This window comes from Erinaceus europaeus, chromosome 12, assembly GCF_950295315.1.
Source record: "Erinaceus europaeus chromosome 12, mEriEur2.1, whole genome shotgun sequence".
Lineage (NCBI taxonomy): Eukaryota > Metazoa > Chordata > Mammalia > Eulipotyphla > Erinaceidae > Erinaceus > Erinaceus europaeus.
The window spans coordinates 99,829,927-99,848,581 of record NC_080173.1 but is presented as its reverse complement, the minus strand read 5'-3'; the positions used below and the strand labels follow the sequence as shown (position 1 = coordinate 99,848,581).

At 53.6% G+C, this 18,655-nt stretch overlaps 1 protein-coding gene across 1 annotated transcript; it reads right to left on the bottom strand.

Moving 5' to 3' along the window:
* Positions 1-6,808: 6,808 nt before the first annotated feature.
* Positions 6,809-16,587, bottom strand: PRSS45 (Putative serine protease 45). The gene is made up of 6 exons (XM_060202473.1): positions 16,327-16,587; positions 10,583-10,609; positions 9,383-9,530; positions 8,793-9,067; positions 7,641-7,804; positions 6,809-7,318 (listed from the first exon to the last, which is right to left on the bottom strand). Exons 1-6 carry the CDS (start codon positions 16,487-16,489, stop codon positions 7,046-7,048), a joined length of 1,050 nt encoding a protein of 349 aa, XP_060058456.1. The 5' UTR covers positions 16,490-16,587; the 3' UTR covers positions 6,809-7,045.
* Between the last annotated feature and the right edge of the window lie 2,068 nt (positions 16,588-18,655).

Sequence of the window (18,655 nt, the reverse complement as noted above, 5' to 3'; positions counted from 1 at the left end):
TTTCAAAGCACACAATAGGGCTGAGGAGACAGCATGACAGCTATGCAAAATGTACTGTTATATGGAAAACTGAGAAATGGTCTGCATATACAAACCATTGTATTTACCGTTGAATGAAAAACATTAATTCCCCAATAAAGAAAATTTTTAAAAATGTCAACAGATGGAATCCACAGTGAAATACAACATTTACTTAAGAAATTCACCAGGGCGGGGCAGTGGACCTGGTTAAATGCACATAGTTCTAAGTTCAAGGACCCTGCAGGGATCCAGGTTAGAACCCTCCACTCCCCATTCTCAGGGGGCCATTTCACGAGCAGTGATGTAGGGCTGTAGGTGTTTCTGTCTGTCTGTCTGTCTGTCTGTCTCCCTATCCCCCTTCCTCTTTCAATTTCTCTCTCTCCTGTCCAATAAAATGGAAAAAAGTGGCCACCAGGAGCAGTGGATTTGTAGTGCCGGCACCGAGCCCCAGAGATAACCCTGGAGGCAAAAAAAAAAAAAATATATATATATATATATCCACTGAGATCCCACTTCATCATATGAATAAATTAAATCAGAGAAAACATATAACCATGTTAATAATACACTCCCCTGTCACTGGGGCCCGAGACAGAGTTGGCAGAGAGAAGGCTCTTGATGAGGTGATCCGTGGCCTGGATCAAGCGGGGAAGGCAGGGACTTCGGTGTCCTCTCCTCTCCCCACACATCTCCACGCAGCACAGGTGCTCAGGCAGAGTGACAAGAGGAACTCGATGTGAAGACTTCAGAAAGGGAACTGTAAGTGACTGACTGAGCAAAAATGAGCCGAGAGGATGAACTAAAGTACTATCAGATTAATAAGAATTTTCAAGGTAAACAAGAACCAATCAGACCAAATATTTAAACTCATCAAGTTTTAAAATACCTAACATGGAGAATTAGAAAAAAATAATGTGATGAGAAAATATATCCTTCACAACAATCAAATTTTCTTTTTGTTAAGTTTTTTTTTTTTTCCATAGGACAGAGAGAAATCAAGAGGGGAGGGGAAGACAGAGAGAAAGACAGACACCTACAGACCTGCTTCACCGCTTGTGAAGTGACCCCACTGCTCAGCTCTGGCCTATGGTGGTGCAGGGGACTGAACCTGGGACTTAGGAGCCTCAGGCATGAGTCTGTTTGCATCACCATTATGCTATCCCTTCCCCACACGATTTTTAAAATTTTTTATTTTTTTATTATTGGCTAGTGACAGAGAAATTGAGAGAGGAGGGGGAGATAGAAAGGGAGAGAGACACCCGCAGCTCTACTGCACCACTCGTGAAGCTTTCACCCTGCAGGTGGGGAGCACGGACTTGAACCCAGGTCCTTATGCATTGTAGAGTGCGCACTTAACCAGGCCCCCAACAATAAAATTTTCTAAGATACTCTTTAGATATCATATTCTTTTTTAAAAAATAATTTTTTATTTATTCATGAGAAAGATGGAGGAGAGAGAAAGAACCAGACTTCACTCTGGTACATGTTCTGCCAGGGATTGAACTCAGGACCTCATGCTTGAGAATCCAATGCTTTATCCACTTCGCCACCTCCTGGACCACAGAAATCATATTCTTGAAGACACTGATACCTAGAAAAGCTGAATGGATGAAGATATAGACTGTGCCCTCCACCCCGTCAGAAACTCACATTGAAAAAAAAAAAAAAAAACTTTCTGCAAGTCCGTGTATTTCATTTCAGTTCAAATACAAGTCATATTTTCACAGAAATAGGCTGGCTTGGGTTTCTGTAGAACAGCAGCTTTGTAGATGATCTGCTTTTTTTTTTTAATTAAGGACTTTTTTTTTCCCCTCCATGGTTATTGCTGGGGCTCAGTGCCTGCACTACAAATCCACTGCTCCTGGAGGCTGTTTTTTCCCCTTTCGTTGCCCTTGTTATTTATCATTGTTGTTGTTGTTGTTGTTGTTATTATTGCTGCTGTTGGATAGGACAGAGAGAAATCAAGAGAGAAGGGGGAGACAGAGAGGGGAAGAGAAAGGCAGACACCTGCAGACCTGCTTCACCACTTGCTTTTTAAAAAATATTTATTTATTCTCTTTTGTTGCCCTTGCTTTTTTTTGTTGTTGTTATAGTTATTGTTATTGATGTCATTGTTGTTGGATAGGACAGAGAGAAGTGGAGAGAGGAGGGGAAGACAGAGAGGGGGAGAGAAAGACAGACACCTGCAGACCTGCTTCTCTGCCTGTGAAATGACTCCCCTGCAGGGGGGGAGCCGGGGGCTCGAACCGGGATCCTCACGCTGGTCTTTGCGCTTTGCGCCACGTGCGCTTAACCCGCTGCGCCACCGCCCGACTCCCGCTTTTTTTTTTTTTTTTAAGAAAAGAACTTTTGCTACCATTTAATAAAACATAACATAAAACTCAATAGTAGGGGCCAGGTGATAGCGCAGATAAGCGCGCATGGTGCAAAGCGCAAGGACCGGAGTAAGTATCCGGGTTCAGTGTAAGGATCCCGGTTCGAGCCCCCGACTCCCCACCTGCAGGGGAGTTGCTTCACAGGTGGTGAGGCAGGTCTGTAGGTGTCTGTCCTTTTCTCTCCCTCTCTGTCCGATCGATCCAGCAACAACAACAATAATAATAACAACAAGGTCAACAAAAGTGGGGGAAATGGAGCAGTGGATTCGTAGTGCAGGCACTGAGGCCTAGCAACAATCCTGGAGGCAAATTAAAAAAAAAATTAAAATAACAGGCAAACAGGTCAATGGGGGAAATAATAAGGGTTTCAAAAAAAAATACCCATAAGTCCAGGAGGTGGCGCAGTGATAAAGCTTTGGACTCTCAAGCATGAGAACTGGAGTTCAATCCCGGACTCCTATGTGCCAAAAACATACCCATAATGGGGAGAGCATAATTGTTAAGCAAAAGACTTTCGTGCCTGAAGCTCCAAGGTTCAATTCCCCACACCTCCATTAACCAGAGTTGAGTTGCTCCAGTTAAAAAAAAAAAAAAGGAAATCCAAACATACCCTAAATATATATCGGCATTTCATACCCATAAATATATATCGGCATTTCATACCCATAAATATATATCGGCATTTCATACCCATAAATATATATCGGCATTTCATACCCATAAATATATATCGGCATTTCACTGTATAGATGTAGAAATTCAAATCAGCAGGGAAAGGACAGACTCGCCAAGAAATAGTGTCAGCGGGCCGGGTGGTGATGCTCCTGCTTGAGTCCATGTTACAGTGCACAAGGACCCAGGTTCAAGTCCCCAGTCCCCACCTGCAGGAGGAAAGCTTTACAAGTGTTGAAGCAGGGCTGCAGGAGTCTCTGTCTCTATCTCTTTCTTCCCTCTCGACTTTTGTCTCTGTCCAATAGATACAACAATAATAATAATAATACCTATTGATTGATTTTCCCTTTTTTTGCCCTTGTTTTATTATTGTAGTTATTATTGTTGTTGTTATTGGTGTCGTCGTTGTTGGATAGGACAGAGAGAAATGGAGAGAGGAGGGGAAGACAGAGAGGGGGAGAGAAAGACAGACACCTGCAGACCTGCTTCACCGCCTGTGAAGCGACTCCCCTGCAGGTGGGGAGCCGGGGGCTCAAACCGGGATCCTTACACTGATCCTTGCACTTTGCGCCACATGCACTTAACTCGCTGCACTGCCGCCCAACTCCCAGTCATAAAAGTCTGGTTTTTTTTTAAGTGTCAATGAGAATGACTGTCTAAATGGGAACAGAATTAGCGATCCCCCACTTCACACTATACAAAAATGGAAATTTCAAATGGATCACAATTGTATATAAACACTGACCAAAATATTAAAAGAAATATGGGGAAATGGCTTTTGTAGCCTGGAGATGGAGAAGCCCATTTACAACAAGGGACAGGAAAACCCCTAAAGAAAATAAAGACTGGTTTGATTCGATAATAATTTTTTAAGGCTTTTATCATGTGGAAAAGTTACTTCTAGGGGCCAGGTGTTGGCACATCTGGCTGAGCAATTCATTACAGAGCATGCAGACCTGGGCTCCAGCCCCCGGTCCCCACCTGCAGGAGGAAGCTTCACAAGTGGTGAAGCAGGGCTGCAGGTGGCTCTCTGTCTCTCTGTCTCTCTGTCTCTCTGTCTCTCTCCTTCTCTATCTCCCCCGCCCCTCTCAATTTCTCTCTGTCTCTAGCCAATAAAAAAATTAACTAAGAGACTTTTTTTTCTAAAAAGAAAAGTTACTTATTTAGTCCATATATTTCTCAAAGATGTAGCTCACTGGAGAGAAAAAAAAAACTTTTAACTATTTAAATTTATTATTGAATAGCAACAGAGCAAAATTGTGAGGAGAGGGGAGGTAGAGAGGAAGAGAGACAGAGAGACACCTGCAGCCCTGCTTCACCACTTGTGAAACTTTCCTCTGCAGGTGGGGACCAGGGACTTGATTCTGGGTCCTTGTGCACTGAAATGTGTGTGCTTAACCAGATGCACCACCACCTGTTTTTTTTTTTTTTTTTTTTTAAACCAGAGCCCTGCTCAGCTCTGGCTTATGGTAGATCAGGGAATTGAACCTGGGACCTTGGAGCCTCCGGCAAGAGAGATTCTGCAGAGTCACTATGCTATCTCCCCTACCATGAGCAATTTTTCAAAATGAATAATAATACTCAGCAAGAGAAGAGCATTTCTTGTCTTATACTCCATGAAACTATCCAGGGGTTCAGCTTTGGGGAGGGGTGAGTCTCATCATATCTGTGGAAAATTTAAATGTTTCCCCTAACTGCCCTCCTCTAGCCCACCCCGCGAAGACAGCTGTCAGTGTTTTGGGCCTTAAAGCCAGCCTCCCTGCTCTGCCTACATAATCATTATTTTGCCTGAAAGATCCCCACCACGTTATCCCCTCAGGATATTGCTAATTCAGTTAAAACCATTGCTTCCACCTTCCCAGCATGCCTTTTGCCTCTCTCCACCCCCTTTCCTAGCCAATCCTGTTACCGACTTGCCACTTCTGTCTTGACCCGATAAATCCCGCTGCTGTGCTGATTTCACTTTTCTTTTCTCTTCCAACTCCTGACCCGGAGAAGACCTGGAGAAGGGCTGGTGGGCATAGTGGGAGGCGGCCATTTTGCTAGCTCCACGTGGCCTAAACCGCTGTGCTCACACACCCAACTCTGGGGCGTCTGCGTGAATAAAGATTTGCGGGAAGATTTGCGTTCCCGCTCCGCCACAAGTTCCTGGTCTCTTCTCTCTCCCCCTCGACAGTGCGCCATTTCCCCGCCCCACCCTGTGGTCAGGGGTGTGTTCACAGCCCACTGACATGGCAGAAACGTGGTCACAGCAGTGCTGCTGAGAGGACATGTGACATGCACGCAGAGTAGGCACGCAGACAGACATGCTTGCAAGGTGCATGACTTCTTTAAATGTAGGCTGTTAACCTTAAACATCCATGTCATCCCTGTCATTCTAAAATCATGAAGAGATCTTATCTAAGGACATCAACATGGATCAAAGATTACTTCTTCAGAGGGGAGCATCTTATGGTTGGTGGGAAGGGGTCTCTGTGTATTTCTGACGTAGTAGATCACAAGACTGTATTTAGATGCTGTCTGTAATTTTTCCTTTTCTTTTTTTCGCATAAAAGGTGAACTTTTGTAAGAAGTGCTTTTCTCTTTTGGCCATAAGTTTATTGCTAGGGCTCCATGTCTATATGATTACACTACTCCCCACTGGATTTTTTTTCGTTAGAAGGTGAGAGACAGAGAGAGAGGAGAGACACAACAGCACTGCTCCATGGTTCCTGACACTGCCCTGTGCACACACTCCCACATGATGCCCAGGGGCTCAAACATGGTTTCTCTGAGCAGAGACAAGTTTGAGCTCTACCAGGAGAGTTCCCTCCCTGTGTATATGTGTGTGTGTGTTGTGGAAGTGTTGTGTGTGCGTGCATGTGTGTGCACATGTGTGTGTTGTGTGCGTGTGTTTCTCTGTGTGCATTGTGTACACATGTGTCTATGTGTGTGTTGTGTGCACACGCGTGTGTGCATATGTGTGTCTGTGTGTGTGTGTGTTGCCAGTAAAAAGAAAACAGCGGCTGGAGAGGTGGCTCAGAGGGTAGAGGGCTACCTAAAAGCATGAGGCCCTGGGTTAAATTCCCACCACCATACATGACAGAGCAGTGCTCTGTTGGCGCTCTCTCACACACACAAATAAAAGTCTTCTTTTTATATTTATTTATTTTCCCTTTTGTTGCCCTTGTTGTTTTATTGTTGTAGTTATTATTGTTGTTCTTGATGTCATCGTTGTTGGTTGGATAGGACAGAGAGAAATGGAGAGAGGAGGGGAAGACAGAGAGGAGGAGAGAAAGACAGACACCTGCAGACCTGCTTTACCGCCTGTGAAGCGACTCCCCTGCAGGTGGGGAGCCGGGGGCTCGAACCGGATCCTTTTGCCTGTTCTTGTGCTTTGCGCCACGTGCGCTTAACCCACTGCACTACCGCCCAACTCCCTCAAATAAAAGTCTTAAAAGTCAAACCTTAGAAAATTCAGAGGAAAGAAAGGTGACTTGGGAGCACTGTATGTGGCCTCCCTACAGTCAGCCACAGTCTATGTCCAGTGGTCCCTTCCAGCAGGTTCACTTTACACAAGAGGAATCGGAGGTCTCTGGCCCAGGCCCAACCCCTTGCCCTTGCCCTGCACCTCGTGCCCCAGCACTAGTGATTCAGTAGACACCATCAGTCACCACTCCAGGAAGCTCCTGACACAGTTAATTTCAGGAACTCTTGCCCGCCCGCCCATGCCAACACCCAGGAAAGAGAACAAAGACAAATCATAGTTGCACAAATTTAATCCCTGTGTTCTGGCCCCCAGCCCCCAAACACTTCCAGGTCACATCTCTTTTCCTTGACTCTCTTTTCCTGTCAAGGCGTAGCCCAGGCATCTACCACATCTCTTCCCACGGGGACACCCAAGCCGGCCCCATTCTCTCAGGGGCCGCCCCATCCCCAGGTTGACTTTGGTGCAATTACAGACACATGGCCTTGGTCTGGCCTTGACCTGGCCCCACTCAGCAGCCAGGCAGGAAGAAGGAGGGGACACAGCCCAGCCGCCCGCCCGTGGGGGGCTGGAGCAGCCAGGTCAGCAGGAGGAGCCAGGTGGAGAGAGGTGGTCCGGGGGGAGCCCCGCCACTTATCTGGCTGCTGATCCACTTGCTGTATTTGGTGACACGGGTGTACACGCCTGGGTTCTGTACTCTGGCACAGGCCTTTTCCCAGGACAACACCCCAGCCAGAATCCATCTGCCCTCCACTTCACAAGCCAGTGGGCCCCCAGAGTCCCCCTGAACAAAGAGAGAGAGGCCATGGGGCTCTGGAGCCAGCGGGGGCAGAGGGGGCCCAGGACACCAGCATGCCCGCCCTCTGGGTCCCGCGGCAAGTATCGTTCGGTTATCAGGGGCCCCACTCCCCAGGGTCCTCTCCCAGCTCCTCAGCTGGGCGTCCCATCCAGAAGACCATCCAGAATCAGTCCGGAGGAGGCAGATACAGAGCGCAGCACCGCCTGGGGGCGGTAGCAGAGATGGAGGCCCAGAGCCGCCCCAGAAGCCGCCCCTCCCCGTCCCCCTGGCCCCCCTGCCGGTCACCCCCACCCGCCCACTCACTCACGTAGCACAGGTTGTCTCCGTAATTGGTGGCGCACACCATGTCTGCCAGGACAAGAGGAACAACGTGGGGGGCGTGGGACATCTTGCGGTAGATCCGGTCGCAGCGCTTGTTGTCCATGATGAACACCTCAGCCTCCTGCAGCTCCGGGGTCAGCGCGGAATTGGCTGTGGAGCGCCAGCCCAGCGTGACGTGAGGACCGGCCCCTGCCCCGCTGGCTCAGCCCTGCGCTCGGCCGGTGGCTTGGCACTTCCTTCCTCATGGCTCTGCCAAGCCACGTCCTGCCCATGCCCACGGCCTCTGCCACCGGGTCCTCACCCCTGGGGTATCTGGCAAGCCCCTCACTGTCTAAGGCTTGGCTTCAAGACCCCATCTGTGAAAGGCCTTTGCTGCTCCACGTCCAGGTGACAATCCAGTTTTCGATGCAAACACTTAAGAAGTTAACCTCCGGGGCCGGGCAGTAGCGCAGCGGGTTAAGCGCACACGGCCATGAAGTCCAAGGGCCGGCGGGAGGACCCAGGTTCGAGCCCCCGGCTCCCCACCTGTAGGGGAGTCGCTTCACAGGCGGTGAAGCAGGTCTGCAGGTGTCTGTCTTTCTCTCCCTTCTCTGTCTTTCCTCCTCTCTTGATTTCTCTCTGTCCTATCCAGCAACAACAACAGCAATAACAACAAGAATAATGATAATAACAACAATAACAACAAAGGCAACAAAATGAGAAAAATGGTCTCCAGGTGCAGTGGATCTGTAATGTAGGCACCGAGCCCCAGAGAAAACCCTGGAGGCAAAAAAGAAAAGAAAGAAATGAGCCTCCAGTCACTTCTCTGTATTTCAAACTGGCTGTGCCCTCTGCTCTCAGCCAACACCTGCTCCCCCCTCCAGGCATTTCAGCAGATCCCCCACCCTGAGCTCACCCCAGATCACGCCTAGCTTGGTCGCGAAGCACCCGACAAGGTCCCTTCTCTACCCTTGCCAGCCTGTCCCGGCACCACGCTCGCCCGCTTGCAAGTGGGCAACATATGCAGTGGACGCCAGGCTGACGCGGGTCCGCCACTTGGAAACGTGCCAAGGCTCCCCAGGAGCAGCGGCCCGGCGGGGAAAGAGGTGCCGGCCAAGCCTCGTCCAGGGCAAGGCCCCACCCACCCTGGCCCGCTCACCTGAGAAGCGCTGCTTCACCTGGCTCCAGCCTGTCACCCAGCACTGGATGCCAACCTTCAGGTCGAAGTCTGGCTCAGGGAGGCAGATGGGCTGCACGTACTTGCTGAGGGGGGCCGGAGTGTGAAGCTGCAGAAGGGCGACGTCCCCCATGATGAAGGTCCGGCCCCAGTACCTGGGGTGCACCACCACGTCTTTCACGGGGATCAGGAGGGCCCTGCCCGGCTCCTTGGGCTTCAGCTGGGAGGTGCCGAGCATCACCGAGTACTCGCGGACGCTACAGGAGACAGGCCCACCAGGCAGGTGGCAGGTTCCCTCCAGCAGGATTCTCCCTTACCGGAAGGCCTGCCTGCTCCGCGTGGGGTGCGTGAGTGCCTGCTGGCTGTCAGGCAGGCTGGGTCTAGCTGGGCTGGGTCGCGGTGTGCACTGGGGTCTGCGTTGCAAGGGGTGAGGGTCGAGACTGGGCTTCTCTGTCACCCACTAAGGGTTCACGTACGTCTCTGTTGCCTGGGGCTCCTGTCCAGGCTCAGGCCTGGCCCCTGTGAGAGCCCTGCGCGACTCCTCCCTGCCCCACACCCGGGGCTACACTCACCCCTGGATGCAGTGGGCCGCCGTCACCACCCAGCTGAGGTCAACGAGGGCCCCTCCGCACACGTGCTCCTCTTCCATCCGGATGCTCACCTCCCAGGGCCAGTGGCGGGTCACGTCTAAGTCATCCGACCACCAGGGCTTGCCACAGACTTCAGGAGCAAGGGGGCAGGTAGAGACAGGGACCACATCCGTGAAGGAGAATGAGGCCAGGCCAGAAAAATGTCTCTATTTCCTTCTGAGCTATCAGTGAGCACGGGCATTAACAAGTCCCTAATCCCAGTGGAAACTGAACAGACCTCAGAAAGTTTCTGGTCTGGGCGGAGGAGACAGCACAGTGGTTCTGCAAAAAGACTCTCATGCCTGAAGCACCAAAGGTCCCAAATTCAATCCCCAGTACCATCATAAAGACTCGGGGAAGCCCGCCCTCTACCTCTCTCTCTCTCTCTCTCTTTCAGTAGAGTGAAATAGACTACAGCACCTGAAGTTCCTTTCAGAGCAGTGGAGGCTGGGCATATGGGCTCAAACCCTGCCCACACACGTGACAAGCTGCGCACACTATCCTCGAGAGCTATCCTGCCTGTCCTGCTCCTTCTCCCCTTTTGTAAAACCAAAATAATCACCATTCTTCAGTGTTGTCTTTTGGTCTACCCTAAAGGGAAGTGGTTTTGACTTTTATTTATTTACGTGTTTACATAAAGGACAGAGACGATCAGAGCATCACTCTGGCACACGGGATGCCGGGGATCAAACTCAGGACCCCGTGCTTCTAAGCCCAGCCCTGTATAAATGAGGAGCGAGCCAGCCTCCACCTCGAGGTCTCAAGAAGGCAGGGAGGTCCCAGGAGAGCCAGGCTGCAGTCACTGCCGCAGGGCCCAGAAGCCAAGTGTGACCGAACTGTCAGAGCCCCACAAGGCGTCTGTCTGTGTAGGGAAGGGCTACGCCAGCTTCCTGGACATGTCCACTGATGCGAGCAGCCTGGCTGCTCTGGGGGAGGGCCTGCATTACCCAGGAGGCTCGGGCTCTCTTTCCTTTGACTGCAGGGTGTTTATGTCCTGGTAGCTGTAAATTGCCCTTTAGAAAGCAGCCCATTTAGACTAACTTCCTGCTTTCTGCAGACCCGGCAGAAATCTCAGTGTACCCCTGTTCAGAATAGACCTCTCAGCAGCCGAGATCCCCCGCCAGCAGGGGCTCCCCCACTCACCTGGTTTGCTGGCATTCTCCTTGTAGCCTGCAGGAGCAAAGGAACACAGGGGAAGCAAGAGGTCAGGACAGAATGACAGTGAAGAGGTGTGTTTTCATTCACAGGTTAGTTCAGTTAGTTCACGCATTCAGCGATTTCCTAAGCTTCCACTCAGTTCCCAACCTAGAGCCCAAGATCGGGGGGACACAGGGGTTCAGACAGTTACATTCTGCCCTCCATCAGGGGACAGCAGGAAGCGCACACCACCTGCACGAGGCGGCCAGCGCAGGGACAAAACCACAGGTGGGCATCAGAGAGCCCAGGCGAGGGATGGGCAGAGAGGCTTCTGAGAAGAGGCGTGACTGTGCCGGGGCTGAAAGACAAGAAGGGAGGACAGAAACGGCAAGTGACAGTGTTGTTTCTTGCCAAAGACACAACTACGGTGTATGCCAGAGACTCCAGTGGATCAAGGGCCAGGCCTGGGAGGGCAAGAAAATGACGCGGGAGAAGAGAGTCTGGCAGGCCTGGGAGAAGCCCACCAGGAGGAAGAGCGGCAGCTGTGTGACACGGCCCGGGCTGCCCTGGAGAGGGCCGCAGGCAGAATGCTACGGGTGTCAACGAGCCTGAAGCAGCAGGAAGAAAGCCGGGAGGAGCAGGGAGGTCTGAGTGAGGAAGAAGCCGCAAGATAGCCAGCCGCGAGGTTTAGGAGGCAGAGGAGACGAGTCTGAAATGGCTCCTAAACCTCACAGCCGGCTGATCTTTCTTTTTATTAATTTTTTTTTTTTTACCAGAGCACTGCTCAGTTCTGGTTTATGGTGGTGCAGAGGATTGAAGCTGGAACTTTGTAGCCTCAGCCATGAGAGTCTCTTTGAGTAACCATTATGCTATCTACTCCACCCTTTAAGAATATGTTTATTATTTTTAATATTATTTTTATAATATTTTATTAATATTTTATTATGTTTGTTATTGGGTAGAGACAGAAAGAAATTGAGAGGGCGGAGGGGAAGGTAGAGAGAGAGAAAGAGAGACACCTGCAGCCCTGTTTCACCACTCGTGAAGCTCTCCCCCTGCAGCTGGGGACCAGAGGCTTGAACCCAGGTCCCTGAGCATTGGAATGTGTGCATGTAACCAGGTGGGCTACTGCCTGGCCCCGCTGCCCAGTTTCTCGCTTGGGAAAAGATGGACGAGGATCCACGGAGTCAGAAAGCAAAGAGTCACAGAGGTCTGTGCAAACTGAGATGAAGACGGGTCAGGGAGGTAGTTCCCCTTGTAGAGCTCACCCTTTCTTCACATGTAGGGAGACTCGGGCTTGAACCCTCGCCACCACATGGGAGCACCGCGCAGGAGAAACTTCATGGGGTGCTGTGGTGTCCCCCCTTCTCTGTCTCTATAGGGAAAGCCAGAGTCCACCGGGAGCAGTGGGATCGTGCAGGTGCCAAGCCCTGGGGCAAAAACAAGTAAGATGAAGGCCTCAGCTCCGAACCCCGAGGAGATGTGATGCTTCCAGGCCCTTGAGGTGGCGGTGTGGGCCAGGAGGCTGCACATTCAAACCGTCACCCAGACCCAACGAGGTCAGCCAGGGAGCGAGGAGAAACTCGACGGGGCCTAGCAAGCTCGTCTGGCGGACAGAGAAGCCTGGAGGGACTGGGCGGAGTGGAGAAGTGAAGGTGAGGAAGATCAGATCAGGAGGCGAGGCCTGGGAGAAGCCCAGGGCCGAGAGGAGATGAACAGGAGGGAGTCCGGTGTCGGGCTAAGCTTCACTGACGGGAGACAGATGACCCGGGACTCGTGGTTGAGCTGTAGGCAGTATCTCTTTATTCATGCAGGACGCAGCACAATCTAAGCCGAGCTAAGCTAAACTAAAACTAACTAAAACTCACAATGCTGTCTTTAATATATACCTGCCAAGTAGGGTGGGGACAGGATGTGACATAGAGAGGGTGGAGAGAAAAGTGACTGGTGAATATCAGGGTGCGACAAGGAGAGGGGGCGGAGCAGGCGAGAATTCTACCACTGAACCACCAATGCCCTGGAGGGAGGGTGGTGCTTTATGTAAATGTAAAAGTGATTTATGTAAATAGACCGCAGCTTTGAGTGGGATCAAACCAATCCCTATACAGGCATGCCGGTGCCGGTGCTTGGTTAAGCAGAAGCCAGGGGGAGCTGGCAGACTACCCAACAGGCCGGCACAGCCAAGGGTGGTGAGAGCAGAGAAATGCCAGCGCAGGAGATGACGGCAAGTGCGGAAGTAGTGGCAAGGGGCGCCTCCTGAGATCTAGCGAGGGGGGGGAGATGGAGCTGGCACCAGATTCAGGACACAGCCTAGCATGGAAACGGCCCGCTCCAGAGCCCCGGTGAGCGGGCCTACCTGGGACGGAAGGCATGTCTGCAGGGTGAGCAAGGCAGATGGTGAGCGGCCAGGTCTGGAAGGGCCGTGGGGGGCTGGAAACGGGCGAGCCAGGGAGCACAGGACAGTTGGAACAGAGGGTCCAGAATGACGAGTGCCGGGCTCTTTGCTTACTGGAGGTAACGGTTTGCACGCCCCATCTGGGCTCTCAGCCACGATGTCCACCATCGCACAAGACTCAGGGGTGTGGAGTGACTGGGTATCTAGAGGAAAATGCTTTGTGGGGGAGGCGGTCGTGTACCTGGTTAAGTGCACAAGGACCCGGGTTCAAGTCCCTGGTGCCCACCTGCCAGAGGGAAGATTCACAAGTGATGACGCAGGGCTGCAGGTGACTCTGTCTCCCTCTCTAGCTCTCCCTCCTCTCTCAAGTTGTCTCTCTGCCCAACAATAAATATTTACATAAAGGGCTGGAGGAGAGACGGGGGTGACGAGGGGTGGGGTGCCCAGCAGTGGCGCACCCGGTAAAGTGCACACATTAGGGCGCACAAGGACCCAGGTTCAAGCCCCCAGTCCTCACCTACAGGGGGAGGCTTCTCAAGAGTTGAAGCAGGGCTTCAGTGTCTCTCTGTCTCTCCATCTCTACCTTCTCCTCCTCCTTTCTCAATTTCTCTATATCTCTAACCAATAATAAATAAAATACACATTTTAAGATAGAAAATGCTGGTGGTATTCGGCTGCTGGTCCCCAGAGGCAGCAGAGCAGGGGCTCATATGGGAGGTGGCAAGGAAACCAAGTCTGGGGTAACAGCACCACCATGAGGAATCCTAGGGGCGATGAGTGTGGAGGGGTGACTGTAGTGGGTGACATGGTCCCACTCAGCCAGGAAGGTGTGGAGGTGTGAGTGTGGTAGGTGACAGGGTCCCACTCAGCCAGGAGGGTGTGGAGGGGTGACTGTAGTGGGTGACAGGGTCCAGTCAGCAAGGAGGGTGTGGAGGGGTGAGTGTGGTGGGTGACAGGGTCCCAGTCAGCCAGGAGGGTGTGGAGGGGTGGCTGTGGTGGGTGACAGGGTCCAGTCAGCCAGGAGGACGTGGAGGGGTGGGTATTGTGGGTGACAGGGTCCAGTCAGTCAAGAGGGCGTGGAGGGGTGAGTGTGGTGGGTGACAGGGTCCCAGTCAGCCAGGAGGGCGTGGAGGGGTGACTGTGGTGACAGGGTCCAGTCAGTCAGGAGGGTATGGAGGGGTGAGTGTGGTGGGTGACAGGGTCCAGTCAGTCAGGAGGGTGTGGAGGGGTAAGTGTGGTGGGTGACAGGGTCCAGTCAGCCAGGAAGGTGTGGAGGGGTGAGTGTGGTGGGTGACAGGGTCCCAGTCAGCCAGGAGGGTGTGGAGGGGTGAGTGTGGTGGGTGACAGGGTCCCAGTCAGCCAGGAGGGCGTGGAGGGGTGAGTGTGGTGGGTGACAGGGTCCAGTCAGCCAGGAGGGCGTGGAGGGGTGAGTGTGGTGAGTGACAGGGTCCAGTAGTCAGGAGGGTGTAGAGGAGTGACTGTGGTGGGTGACAGCATCCAGTCAGTCAGGAGGGTGTGGAGGGGTGAGTGTGGTGGGTGACAGGGTCCAGTCAGTCACGAGGGCATGGAGGGGTGAGTGTGGTGGGTGACAGGTTCCCAGTCAGCCAGGAGGACGTGGAGTGGTGACTGTCGTGGGTGACAGGGTCCAGTCAGTCAGGAGGATTGAAGGGGTGAGTGTGGTGGGTGACAGTGCTCCAGTCAGCCAGGAGGGCGTGGAGGGGTGGCTGTGGTGGGTGACAGGGTCCAGTCAGCCAGGAGGACGTGGAGGGGTGAGTGTGGTGGGTGACAGCGTCCTATCAGTCAGGAGGGCATGGAGGGGTGAGTGTGGTGGGTGACAGGGTCCAGTCAGTCAGGAGGGCGTGGAGGGGTGGCTGTGGTGGGTGACAGCGTCCTGTCAGTCAGGAGGGCGTGGAGGGGTGAGTGTGGTGGGTGACAGGGTCCAGTCAGCCAGGAGGGCGTGGAGGGGTGAGTGTGGTGAGTGACAGGGTCCAGTAGTCAGGAGGGTGTAGAGGAGTGACTGTGGTGGGTGACAGCGTCCAGTCAGTCAGGAGGGTGTGGAGGGGTGAGTGTGGTGGGTGACAGGGTCCAGTCAGTCACGAGGGCATGGAGGGGTGAGTGTGGTGGGTGACAGGTTCCCAGTCAGCCAGGAGGACGTGGAGTGGTGACTGTCGTGGGTGACAGGGTCCAGTCAGTCAGGAGGATTGAAGGGGTGAGTGTGGTGGGTGACAGTGCTCCAGTCAGCCAGGAGGGCGTGGAGGGGTGGCTGTGGTGGGTGACAGGGTCCAGTCAGTCAGGAGGGCGTGGAGGGGTGGCTGTGGTGGGTGACAGGGTCCAGTCAGGAGGGCGTGGTGGGTGGCTGTGGCGGGTGACAGGGTCCAGTCAGTCAGGAGGGCGTGGTGGGTGGCTGTGGCGGGTGACAGCGTCCAGTCAGCCAGGAGGGCGTGGAGGGGTGGCTGTGGTGGGTGACAGCGTCCTGTCAGTCAGGAGGGCGTGGTGGGTGGTTGTGGCGGGTGACAGGGTCCAGTCAGTCAGGAGGGCGTGGTGGGTGGCTGTGGCGGGTGACAGGGTCCAGTCAGTCAGGAGGGCGTGGTGGGTGGCTGTGGTGGGTGACAGCGTCCAGTCAGCCAGGAGGGCGTGGAGGGGTGGCTGTGGTGGGTGACAGCGTCCTATCAGTCAGGAGGGCGTGGTGGGTGGCTGTGGGGGGTGACAGGGTCCAGTCAGTCAGGAGGGCGTGGTGGGTGGCTGTGGCGGGTGACAGGGTCCAGTCAGTCAGGAGGGCGTGGTGGGTGGCTGTGGCGGGTGACAGCGTCCAGTCAGCCAGGAGGGCGTGGTGGGTGGCTGTGGCGGGTGACAGGGTCCAGTCAGTCAGGAGGGCGTGGTGGGTGGCTGTGGCGGGTGACAGCGTCCAGTCAGTCAGGAGGGCGTGGTGGGTGGCTGTGGCGGGTGACAGGGTCCAGTCAGTCAGGAGGGCGTGGTGGGTGGCTGTGGTGGGTGACAGGGTCCAGTCAGTCAGGAGGGCGTGGTGGGTGGCTGTGGCGGGTGACAGCGTCCAGTCAGTTAGGAGGGCGTGGTGGGTGGCTGTGGCGGGTGACAGCGTCCAGTCAGCCAGGAGGGCGTGGTGGGTGGCTGTGGCGGGTGACAGCGTCCAGTCAGCCAGGAGGGCGTGGTGGGTGGCTGTGGCGGGTGACAGGGTCCAGTCAGTCAGGAGGGCGTGGAGGGGTGAGTGTGGCGGGTGACAGGGTCCAGTCAGCCAGGAGGGCGTGGTGGGTGGCTGTGGCGGGTGACAGCGTCCAGTCAGTCAGGAGCTTCTGCAAGGCTCGTCGCTCGGCCGCGGGTGGTCGCAGGAGCCCCTCACCTGAGGCGAGCAGCTGGGGCAGGAGCAGCAGCAGGAGGCAGCGCCCCAGGCGGCGCCATGTCGTCAGGGCCCGAGGTGGAGGTGCGGCCCTGAGGCTCCGCGTTGAACTGCTGGACCCGCCCGCGTCGCCCCGCGCCGCCCCCGGAGACACAGCCGGCGCCATTTCTGCAGCCCGCGTCGCCTGCACGCGGCCGGCTCCGGATGCACCACTTCCGGGCACGTGACGGGTGCGCCGGTGCGTGAGGACGTCACCAACGTCGTGACGCCACGGTGGCCTCGTGGCCCAGCCTCCGGCCATAGTCTCCCTGCCACTCGATGCACTGGGGCGTGACAGTCTAGACGTGGCTCTTTGGGCTGTTTCTTGTTGTTTTTCATTTTTTTATTGGGGGATTAATGGTTTGCAGTTGAAAGCAAAACACAATAATTTGTCCATGCATCACATTTCCCTGTTTTCCACATAACAATTCAACCCCCAGGGGCTTTCTCTTGTTTTGTGTTGTTTCGTTTGGTTTGGTTTGGTTTTGACTGAGCACTGCTCTGCTCTGGCTTGGGTGAGGGGGGCTGAACCTGGGGCTTTGAAGCCTCCGGCCTGAGAATCTGTTTTCATAACCACCTTGCTCTCTGCCTCCCTACGCCCCCCCCCCACACCCACCCCCAATATCTGAAGCCAGACACAAAGCACAAGGAAGTAGCAGGAAGGCTGGGCACTCGGGAAAGATGCCTCTGTGACCTTGCGGAGCTAACCTGCCGAATACAGTGTCTGCCTGGGTCCACAGCTGCCCTTTCCGTGGGTTTGGGGCCTCGAGCAGGTGTCGGTGTCTTCCGGGGTTCCGGGGGCCTCTGGGTCTGCTGGCACCATTCCAGAATCTTCCCTGGGTGAAAACTCACAGCTAAAGAAAATGAGAAACGAGTAAGAACAGAAGCTGCCCTGTGGGGGCCAGGCGGTGGCACACCTGGTTAAGTGCTCACATTACAGTGAGCAAGGATCCGGGTTTGAGACCCCAGTCCCCACCCACAGGAGGAAAACTTTTGAGAGTGCTGAAGCAGGGCTACAGGTGTCTCTCTGTCTCTCTCCCTCTCTATCTCCCTCTCCCCTCTCAATTTCTCTCTGTGTCTATCTAAAAATAAAGAAATATTCATCTTGTAAACCACTATGAGAACAGGGTGCAGTATGCAAGGACCTGGGTTCGAGCCCCCCAGCACCCACCTGCAGGGGGAAAGCTTTGTGAATGGTGATGCAAGCTGCAGGTGTCTCTCTGTCTCTCTCCCTCTCTATCTCTCTCCTCTCAATTTCTCTCTGTCACTATCCAATAATAAATAAATGAAGAAGAGGGAGGAGAAGAAGGAGGGAGAAGAAGTAGAGGAGTAAGAGGAAGAAGAGGAAGAGGAAAGAGGAAGGAAGGGAGGGAGGGAGGGAGGGAGGGAGGGAACCCTGAGGCCCACACTCACCTTTTCCCAGGATGGTCTCCCCAGCCTCAGTCCCCATGTGAACAGCCGAGCCCATCCCAGACATCACTGAGCTGAACCTGAAGGGGCAAGGTCCAGGGGGGAGCACCCCTTCTGGGCCCTCCCAGCACACCACGACTCTACCAGAATTCTCATCCCCTTTGCAGCGCCCCCTCTGGCGGCTCCCTCCCACGGCCTGTGGGGAAAGCAGCTGAGTGGGTTAAGCTTGAAAGTTTAGGCCTCCAAGACCCCCAACTCCTGATTGCAACCCCAAACCAGTCCCTACTGGTGCTCTCACAGAACCTGAACGTAGAATAAAGGTTCTACTGGGTGTGGTATGCTGCACCAAGCAAAGCACGCTGGGGAAGAAGGAAGGGGATGGAGAGAGCCTCAGGGTCCTGGTGGGAAAGGCCCTAAGTGTGTGTGTGGGGGGGTGGTGAGAGTGTTCTGAACAAACCTTTCACAAGGGGATGAGAAATCGTACCCATGCATCAACCACTGTGCAGCAAACCATTAATCTTCCAATAAAATGATGAAAAAAATTTAAATGAATATAAAATATAATTTATAAATATACTCTGGACAACACATTTCAGAGTAATCTAAGTACTGGAGTCTTTAAAATAAAGAAATATTGGGTGGGGGAGATAGCATAATGGTTATGCAAACAGATTCTTTTTTATCTATATTTTAATTAATTTCCTTGTGTTGCCCTTGTTGTTTTATTGTTGTAGTTATTATTGTCATTGTTATTGATGTCATCGTTGTTGGATAGGACAGAGAGAAATGGAGAGAGGAGGGGAAAACAGAGAGGGGGAGAGAAAGATAGACACCTGCAGACCTGCTTCAGTGCCTGTGAAGTGACTCCCCTGCAGGTGGGGAG